Raw genomic sequence first — 10649 nt, 5'->3', positions numbered from 1 at the left:
CATCTACATAAATCATACTCTTTTAATAAGAACTCTTGCAAATTGCTATGGATATTAAAATTTTGATCTCCATATAACATTTCTTTTTATACCATTTTAGAATACAAAATTCATTCCATTCTGCCTTCATTTCATTTAGAGTAAACTTCAAAGTTTTAGCCAAAATTTACACCGATTTTTAAAAAGTTGGCCAGAGTTTCAAATTCTCAAAAAGATGGCCAAACTTTAGCTCCGTTTTTTAAAAGTGTGGCTACCGTTAAATGTCGCTAACGGGAGCCACATTTTTGAAAAGCGGATCAAAGTTTGGCCACTTTTCTGAGAATTTGGAACGAATAGAAGGGTAAAAATGAGTTTCAAATTCTCAAAAAAGTGGTCAAACTTTAGTCCGCTTTTAAAAAATGTGGCTCCCATTAGTCACATTTAACGTGAGTCACATTTTTAAAAAGTGAAGTCAAAACTTGGCCATCTTTTTAAAAATTTTAAATTCTGACCAACATTTTATAAGTCGATGTAAATTTTGATCACAACTCTGAATTTTTACTCTTTCGTTTAATCCACAACGCACACAACCTAGTAGTATATATCCATCAGTAGCTAGGGGAAATTCCGTTTGTTATATTCATTTTGCTATGCTCTACAATAAAAATATATGTTTAAAGCATGTTCAAAATTTTAAGTATAGGATTGCGGTGTTTATGTATAGTATTCTAAAATATATTATTATATGAAAATACAAACATATTTTACCTCAAAGACCTTAAATAAAATAAAAAGTAATGGCATCATATGATTTTATGTGAAATACTTATTATTAAAATTAAAAATTAATTATATATATGTGTGCAATATATTTAATTATTTTAAAAACTAAAATGTCACATTAATTATAATTGTAATTGAATGTGTCTATTTCATATGTATATGCATTTAAAAAAATTCTATTCATCAATAAATTGATTAATTAAAGAAATCTATCATTTATGTTATAAAATTATCCACTATATTTTTAATTTAGTATCTTAACAAGGAGTCACAAGTTAAACTTACTGTTATAATAATAATTACTAAAATATTTTCTATATTGTTAAAAATCACATAAATACAAAACCGAATAATACTAACCATATATTATCATGAAGTCTTTTTCTAAACTTTTTAATATATTAGTTTCACGGAATCCGACACCATCCTAACACATACATTGTCGAATTCCCGACATTAGGGTGGGCATTCGGTTCGGTTAAATGAAAACCGAGCCGATTAATTGGAAAAAATTTGGTTCGGTTAACCAATTTAAATAATTTGATTTGATTTTTGGTAGCGAAAATCTTGTGTTTTGATTTTCAATTTTTTAACTGTGGTGAATCGATAACCGATCAGTTAACCGAATTGATAATACTTTACAAATTATTAATAGTTTAATTAATATTACATAATTACTAGAGAATTTTGCCCGCGCTTCGCGTGCGGGACCCTCATAAAAATTTATTATTTTTATTAACTTCGTTAAATTCGAAAGTTGGTAGAGAATTATATATGTGTATATTTTGCAGCGACAAAACAAAGTTAAATACTCGAAAATTTTGACCGCGCTACGCGTGCTTAGACCCTCGTAAATTTTTTATTAATTTTATTAACTTCGTTAAATTCAAAATATGATTAGAATTAGACTTGTGTGTATACTGCATAGATAAAAACACTGTTAAACAATTATACAAATTAACAAAGAGCTGGTCTGGACTTAAAAAACAATATTATTTCCCAACGCCTGACAAAAAATAAAAATATTATTTCCCAACGGTGAGAGAGAGATTTAATCGGAGAATTATTTCCCAGGCGAACCAGCTCTTAAAACCTAGAAAAAGGGGGACACAATAAAGAGAAAAGCACAAATGGGATCAAAAGAGCATTACATCTGACGTAAAAAGCATTTATAAAGTCCTAATTAAATGTAATTAAAGTAAATCGAATTATTAATAGTTTAATTAATATTACATAATTATATGTAGCCTCTTTATACTCTGTCTATCTGGCGGCCATCACTTAACATCAGTATATTACTTCATTAAACCTGAAATCTCTTTAAAGGAGATTGAAAATCGATTCGAATCTCTTCAATTTGAAAGCTCCTTCTTTGTTCTAATTTGTAATCTGCAAAGTTCTTTGTGAATCGTGAATATGAGGCTGTGATACGTGAAGCAACTATCTAACGGAAGTAACAACTCAGTTGTTTGCTATACATCTGTGATTTAGTCACTGTAAACCCAAATTTTCTGAACTCCTTTTCAAATCCAGATTTTCAATAACTATTACAACTTTCGGTTTTGCATTTCGGTTTGTGAGAAAAATCGAAATATTTTTTCCGATTTGGTTTTAAAACCTAACCTTTTTCAGTTCGATTTTCGGTAGTCCTCTCCTTGTAAATTCGGTTTCGGTTAAATGAATCAAAATTCAGTTCGATTCGGTTTTTATCGAATTCATGCTATGTAAGAGCTGCATTGTGAAAGTATACTATGTACGAGTTGTATTGTGAAAGCAGGTCGGACTTAATCGGTGAAGTCAAGGAACAAGGATTAATCGAGGATTGATCGGAAATTAATTGGATGATTAATTGAATAATCAGATATTTAATTAGTTTGGCGAGCTACAGAACGGTGATTAATCCGACATTAATCACCGACAGAACAGAGTGTACGACCTTTATTCTTTGGGAAAAATAGATTTAAAATGAAAATTGAAAATACAAGATTATAGAAAAGTAGATCTAGAAGTTCAGAAATCAATACTAAAAGTAGATCTAAACAGCAAGAGCATCCGTCATTTCAACAGCAAAACGGGAAACTTGGTCGGAAATCTAAACTGCCTTATTATAAAAATAAAAGATGCAAGAAATAGTTATAGTGTTAACAATATTAACAAGCAAGCATAACTATGAAGAGTGTTACATAATTAACTACAAACTACTACAGTAAATATGAAACAACAGCTGGTAGGGAGCCCTGATTACACTCTGGCATGTTCTTCAAATTTGTATATAGATGATTTTGAAATTTCTAGGGTAGGGCGAGACTTGTGCAACAGTTAGACGACCCACCCCTTTCCATCAACGTACCTGAGAAGAGTACCAAATAGTAGGTTTTGGTAGGTATCATAAAAAACTAACCAAACAGTTATTTATCAAGCAGTTTTATAAGTAATCGCTAATTCAATCCGCTAGTCAAAACATTTATTTCAATCAGCTAGATCTCGTATAGAACCTCACGGTTCCTAAATTTGTTTCGCTAACACAAAGCATATATGTGCAGAGATTAATTTTATTTTATTTTTAAAAAGAAAGGAAAAAAGAAGTACCTGGAATATCTTTCTGGATTGAGAGCACAGCTGAGATGCACAAAAAAATTACATTTGCCACAGTAGCAAATCCATTGGAACATATACAATATTGTGTCGCAGGTGTCGCAGAGGTGATACGATCCACGATAATTATTTGGAAGAGAACAAGATAGGTTAAGAGGGTGGTCATGGTGGTGAATAAATTGTAATTGGTTCAAGTTATTAGTAGCACAACTCTTGTGAAATGAAAGATCACACTCACTGCAATGATAGAACCAATAATTTGTGTTTATATCATCCGAGCAAAGCTCACAATTGAACTCGTGTTCATGATCCATGACCATGCTGGGATCGTATATCAATTGAAGGGGGTGAGGATCCCAGCGGTGTTCAACTGTTCTTGCCTGCATAATACAACTTCCACATACATAGAAATCACAATTTTTGCAGCCGTGTTTATGTTCATTATATTCTTGTCCGCATGCTTTGCAACGACAATAATAAGGCGTTTCAAGTTGAGTAAGTTGGTGAGGGTGAGCTTCATGTTTGATCATTCTTGGTAGCAGAGCACATCTAATATGAAGCTTTATTTTTGGTGAATCTGAATTTATACTAGAATCTCCGAAGACTATACCATTGCAGAAATCTCCACAAACATCACATTTGAGGTCGTCCGCTAATTGACTGCACTTGAATGCAAAAAACTTCTTTCCTGGCCAAAGGTGGTGCTCAATCTCTGTGGGTAACTCTGCACAGATCTTGTGCAGAAAGTATTTACAAATTATACAACCGTAAAACAGCTCACCATCAGTTCGGATGGGTTTGACACAACCACCACAGAACAACTCATCAATACCTTCGTGATCATGCAGCTCATTAAAAGTAATTAATTTTAGATGATGTTCATCATGAGCCCAATCCTTGATGCCACTGTTGCTACTATGGTCCAAAGTATTCATAGCTTTGACAAAATGCTCAACTAACGACACTTCATCAGTTGTCGGGAGGTGCACCAAATTGGGGTATGTATCATTTTCACCGGAGCTGAGAATACCAAAAACATCAAGATAAACTAATATGTACAATAGCTGATAAAATTAATGCAGACATTGAGAATTGAGCAAAGTATTATGATTACCTCAACAGTCGATTTGATCTAGCACAATGGAAATGGACGAAAAATCTGCATTTGGGGCAATAATAAAGCCAATTTACTCTGTTTAGTGTTTCATGGCAGAGTTTGCAATACTGGGAATATTTGTGATAAACTTTTGGGAGAGTAAGTGTGAGGTGAAGAGGGTGTTTATCATGGAATTGAAATGGGAAAGAAGTAGGAGCATCCGCGCAACTCTTGTGAACCCAAAACGGACATTTGGTGCATTTATAAGACAAGTCTTTGATATCATCCTCGACTCTGCAAGCATGACACTTGAACGAGGACGGACTCTGGATTCGGGCTAATGGATGATGATTGTGAACTGGATGGTGAAACTTTTCATCCTCAACAGACTGAAAAAGGTAAATAGCACATTTAATGCAAACAAAGAAATGACTTTCATTAAAAAAAAAAAACTCGAAAATATTTCTAGAAACACTATAGCAGAACCACTTCCATTTTATGCCGCATAAGGCACACATATTCGACCATTGGGAAAGAGGATTTTTATTCCTATATGGTAGAATGGGTGAGCGGAGGAGGTAAAGAAATTTGCGTGGAGGTAAAAGTGTTTTAGGAAAATCATCACAGCTTTTGAGGAGTTTCACGTCCAATTCGCGGGGTAATTCTGCACAGGTCTTGTGGAGTAAGAAATGACATCCACTATCCACAGTAGCGCTGGCATTAGTACTACTGGTGCTCGCGGTGGTGATGCTGCTGCTGCGGCCGCAACTGTAAACAAATGATTTGCAGGAGACTATTTGATCGTTGCAGCCACGACATACATCACCCTCCTTAGCAATGTAAGTCTCATTCAAGACTAGTTCATGCTCATGGCTAAAGTGCTTCATTTCTGTATCCTCTCTACTTCTTTACAAAGACATCAAACGTAGTTCCATTATATAAGGCTAAATGATCTTTTAACCTTCAATGTTTAGGGTATATATCAATGCGGCCTCGATATTTTACATAATTGCTATATACACTTCAGTTTTACTTTTTACAGTTTGGAGTGATCAATGGAGATTACTGATATAGCCTTGAGGTTAGTTGTGGGCGTCATTATGACGACAATAAGCTATGTCTTGAAACTTGCTACATTAATTCTGTTTTTGACTGGAACTTTACTTGGATAATCGAGAAAATAAAGTCCATAAAATAATTTTGTCAGAGTAAAATTGACTTAGTTGCTATATTTTCCAATTAATTATGATTTACATTATTAATCTTATCGTATCGCTTTATCAAATAAATGTAATACTGATTGTTTTTTATATTTAATTGATTTTCTCAAGACAAAAGAAATCTTTCTATTTTTTTTCTCAAATATTTTTAGATAGAGTTTAATTTGTTATTCCAAATATTTAAATATTATTTATCTATAACTTTATAAGAAAATATTAGTACATGCATGATGTAAAAAGAATAAATTTATTGACATTAGTTCAAGTATATAAATTTTATATTTAATAAAAATAAAAATAAAAGTGTAAAATGAAATTACGAAAGGCAATTGAACTACACTAATTGATTTCATCATACATTTTTTTGTTATTGTTTAAAGAGAAATTATTAACATACATATATTTCAAAATAGAATATTAGAAACAAGTTTTAAAAATTAATTAATTTTTTTACAAGGTCTAGTTACTCGTAAATGAAGTCTATTTTTTTAAGAAAATTATTTTCTGGCATAACTATTTATAAAAATATCTGGTGAGATTTAGAAAAAATATTTGATGAATGAACACATGCACAACCTTCGTTATCTTGAGAAATGGTTCTAGATGTTACGAGGAGAGACTTTCAAACGTTACTTTATGTAATACTACACGATATTGGGTTTATACGTGCTATTCATTTTTTCCAATTATGATATTTAAGACATTATTTATTCAAATTATGTTCGGACTAGTCTCGTATCTTTTATCATCATGAAAGAATAAAAATATGAAAAATAGCATAAGTCACTAAAAATAATAAAATAACATAATAATATATATTATTTCAGTTATTAAAGTATGTCATAATTAAAAGATAATTTTCGATATTATAATAACATTTGATTCGGAAGAATAATAATTTTTATAAATTTATTTAATTTGATATCAGCTGAAAATAAAATAATGGAAGAGTTAAAATATAAAACATAATAGCTCATATAATCAAATAAGGAGCAATTGTAATTGTTAATTTTAAAAAAAAAGTCCGCTTGTACCATGTATCGGACGTGTAAATTAGTGCAATGGACCTCAAATCGTGAGGATTATGTATAATCAATGCTGTGATTTAAGTCCTCATTTAATTCATTCAAAGGAGTTAAAAGGTAAATTCAGCAAACTGCACAAAATAAAAACGTAGTGTATTTAGCAACACCCATATTTTAACTCGGCTGATTCAAACGTAGTTAAAACATCGAGACCGCATCGTAACAACCCAAACATTGAGGGTTAGATCATTAAGCCATTATATAATCACGCTAAAATACTACTCCCTCTGTTTTAAATTAGATGTCCACTTTAAAAAAATCACACAGTTTAAAAAAAGTGGTTGTTCACAAATTAATTGCATTAAATGATCAAAATATGTGGAGTGAGATTCATCTAGGAAATATAAATAAGAGATATGTGGAGTAGAATTGACTTTGGAAATATGATTTTGCATTGAAAGTTGAAGTGGACAAGTAATTTGAAACAAAAAATTTTCTTGAAGAGCACGATTGGATAGCCCAGTGGTGGGTTTATCCTCTGTTGACCCGGGGCACCCGGGTTCGACTCTGGCTCACCCCGAGAATTATTAGAACAGATACTAAGTTGTAAGGCATATAAGCCTGCATTGTCAAAAAAAAAAAAAAAAAATTTCTTGAAAGTGTACATGTAAATTGAAACGGAGGGAGTATTTGCTAAGATTTTATTAATCAAAATAAAAGTTATCTGTACGTAGAACCCACTTAAAAGCAAAAGCACATGTATGATTTACAAAGCAAATGAGCAAATCTGATACTCCCTCTGTCCCATTTAATTCTATACGTTTCTTTTTCACTGCTCGACACGCATTTCAATGTTCTTATAAAACATAGTTCCGGAACTTATTTTTGAGATTTTCTTTTTCTGTATAAAAATATAACATCCAAACTTTAATTCAGAAAAGAAAAATTTTAAAAATAGATTGCACAACTACATTTTATAAGAGCATTAAAATCCGTGCCGCGTCCCCGTCCCCCAATGTATACTACTCAGGGGGACGGAGGGAGTATATGTTATAATTGTTCTTTGCGTGTGTGATTCATTTCGCCAAGTTTTATGCTTTAAAGAGAAGTACATGTACATCAATATAAATAATTATAGTACTGTATAACTCACCTTTTCTTCATTTATGAGTTCGAATTTTGTTTAGTTTTACTACCGGTATAATAAAAGGGAAAAGTGGAACATAATTATTATTATATTATTATAAAAAAAACTTCTATATATATTGATTAGTATTTTGAGTATTAAAACTTAGTTTTAAATTAAAATTATATAACTTAAAAATTATGTTACATTTTTATATCATTTTTTGTCAAAACAATTATAGACAAGAACTACAAGAACATAATAAAATTATATATATAGGCACACACTTACCTTTATGCTATTGTCTTAGATCAACAGCGGTATCAATCAATACCTTTTATTAATAAAAGATATTGATGATTTTTATTTTCTCAAAAGTTTTCTTCTCTTTATTTTTCTTACGCCTGTTGAACCCAGCATGGATTCTCTCTTTGTTGGTGTCTTTTACTTTGAGTCCTGAGCACGTATTCTTATTCTTTCTACAGTAAATCACAAAGTGTTGGTTGTAATTTTTGAAATTTTTGGCTGAACTTTAAAAATTACATAATGGTGGTCGGAGTTTATTTTCGCCTTTCAAAAAAGTGGCGACCATGAATCTCCGTTAACTCCAAAAAAAAATAAAAGAGTAAATGAAATAGTGGTGGAAATCCAGCCAACATTTTGTAAAATTTGGAAAACTACGGCCACCATTTTATCGTTTACTTTTTTGTTTTTTAGAGTTAACGGAGCAAGATTAACGGAGGTTCACGGCCGCCACCTTTTTCCTTTTTGAAAGGAGGAAGTAAACTCCGGCCACCAATTTATAATATTTAAAGTCCAGCCAACATCATGTAAAATTTGAAAAACAACGGGCACCACTTTGTCATTTACTCATTCTTTTTGTAACCTCTTTTACTTTGAATCATTATTTATCACTTGCTTTCTCAAAAGCTTTCTCGTCTGCTATCTTTTGTTGTCTTAGACCAGAAGTCCAGAACCAGGAGCGTATCTTAATGATGATATATAGATATTGAACAAAGTCCATACTTGAGTAATATCACCTATATTACTGTTGCTGTTGGCATTTGAATGTTTCCCCACTCTATTTCTGTTGAAAGTCCTTTTTGTAATTTATTTGAATTTGATTCATTTATGCAATATGTATATTTGCCTTTGTTAACTCAATAGATATATTTCAATTAGCAGTCACCCTGTTTGAAATACTACCAAGAAAAAACACACAAGAAAAGAGAGAAAAATGCAGCACTTTAGCCACCAGCACTTGCTAATCTTGAATCAGCATTACAAGCCCAGAGATGGCGACGTATGCTATGTCTGCAACGAAGATATAGTCTCACGCAAATCATTTGTTTATAGTTGCATACTCAGCAGCAATGCCAATTCCAGTGCTGTCACTAATGAAGAATGTCTGAAATTCCTCCTGCACAAGACCTGTGCAGAATTACCCGAAGAGATCAAAAGCCCGTTGAACCAAGAAATATTCCTTACCCTATATATATGCCCTTCACATAAACGGTGGGCTATTGCATACCCAAACTTCATCCTCACAGTCTCAGATTTGTTCTGAACAAAAAGTTTCGGACTTGTAAGGAATGTGACAGAGGTCAATTTGCTAAGCCGGTCCTTGAATGTGCACCATGTAAAGTAGTAATATTTTGTGCTTATTGCTGCACAATACATAGTTATAGTTAAATGTTGGGCGCCTCCCTCGTATTTAAGAGTAGGATATGAAAACTCCCCCTCACTCGTATGAGCTCTCCTTGTATTCCAGTAGCATAATGATTGACCAGCTCCTAAAGACCGCATCTTTATACGTATGGCAGGGACCGGGACCCAAGAAACTGTTACACAAGTAGTTGAAAAGGTTTACATGATGAACTAGAATCAATAATCTAACTAATTACATTTCAGTTTATCTGGTTCAAGCGTTCAACCGTTTTGCAGCATTATCAATCATCTAATTAGAAACGGTTTTTATGGGATGAGGTAGACAAACGAACGTATTTTAGTTGGCACACAGCAATGTGTTGGGTCTAGATATTAAGATATACTGATGATGGTGAGCCCAAGTGCCCAACATTTCATTCTACTTGACAGTCACACAAGAAGCAAGTCTTTCTCTAGTTTTGCAGCAGCACCGTCTGTCTGGAATTAAAGAAATCATGTATCTGATACAGAATTCATCACGCGAAATGTGATAAGGCCAGCAGTTGGCAACCCAAATTGCTCCTCGGCCATGCTAATAAAGGAGCAAACTTGGTTGTTTAGTTAAGTTAAGGGTTGTTCAAAGCGTCTACCATCTAATATGGAAGCTAATATGGTACTCCCTCCGTCCCCTTGAATAATATACATATGAAATGGACACGGAGACTAACAAAAGTGTATAAAGTAGTATGAAATAATGGGAAAAAGAATGAAAAGTGGGTATAGTGGTGGGACCCATTAATTTTTAATATATAAAAGAGTGATAGTGGAGTAAAAAGTAGTGTGAAAAAGAAAGAAAAGTGAGAAAGTGGTGGGACCTATTAACTAATTTGGGAAAGTTTTGAAATGTATAGAATTGAGTGGGACATCCCAGAAAGGAAAGTGTATAGAATTAAATGGGACAGAGGGAGTAGTTAAGAGATGACTCAAGAGATAGAGATTCTTTATTTTAGTTAATAAAGAATCTTGACCGTTGGATATTCATCCACCGTCCATAACATTGAATGTTATAATGTTATTAAATAGATCCCGACGTATGTATGCTTGGGACCTGATCCTTCATAAAAATGGTGGAAAATATAGTAGATCAAGCTGGTCCTTTCTCTAAACTATTCAACTAT

At 32.6% G+C, this 10649-nt stretch overlaps 1 protein-coding gene across 1 annotated transcript; it reads right to left on the bottom strand.

Moving 5' to 3' along the window:
• Positions 1-2849: 2849 nt before the first annotated feature.
• On the bottom strand, positions 2850-5429 carry LOC108225603 (uncharacterized). Its single transcript, XM_017400516.2, has 3 exons — positions 4472-5429; positions 3352-4377; positions 2850-3112 (listed from the first exon to the last, which is right to left on the bottom strand). Exons 1-3 carry the CDS (start codon positions 5338-5340, stop codon positions 3082-3084), a joined length of 1926 nt encoding a protein of 641 aa, XP_017256005.1. The 5' UTR covers positions 5341-5429; the 3' UTR covers positions 2850-3081.
• Between the last annotated feature and the right edge of the window lie 5220 nt (positions 5430-10649).

Source organism: Daucus carota, chromosome 6 (assembly GCF_001625215.2).
Source record: "Daucus carota subsp. sativus chromosome 6, DH1 v3.0, whole genome shotgun sequence".
Lineage (NCBI taxonomy): Eukaryota > Viridiplantae > Streptophyta > Magnoliopsida > Apiales > Apiaceae > Daucus > Daucus carota.
This window is presented reverse-complemented; position numbering and strand designations above follow the sequence as displayed.

What these genes read in the sequence shown, in the direction of transcription:
- LOC108225603 (XM_017400516.2), bottom strand. Translation starts at nt 5,340, where the DNA reads ATGAAGCACTTTAGCCATGAGCATGAACTAGTCTTGAATGAGACTTAC. An exon ending in AGATCAAATCGACTGTTGAG is followed by an intron (nt 4,378 to 4,471) that starts GTAATCATAATA and finishes TGGTATTCTCAG; the next exon opens with CTCCGGTGAAAATGATACAT. An exon ending in AATCCAGAAAGATATTCCAG is followed by an intron (nt 3,113 to 3,351) that starts GTACTTCTTTTT and finishes TACTCTTCTCAG; the next exon opens with GTACGTTGATGGAAAGGGGT.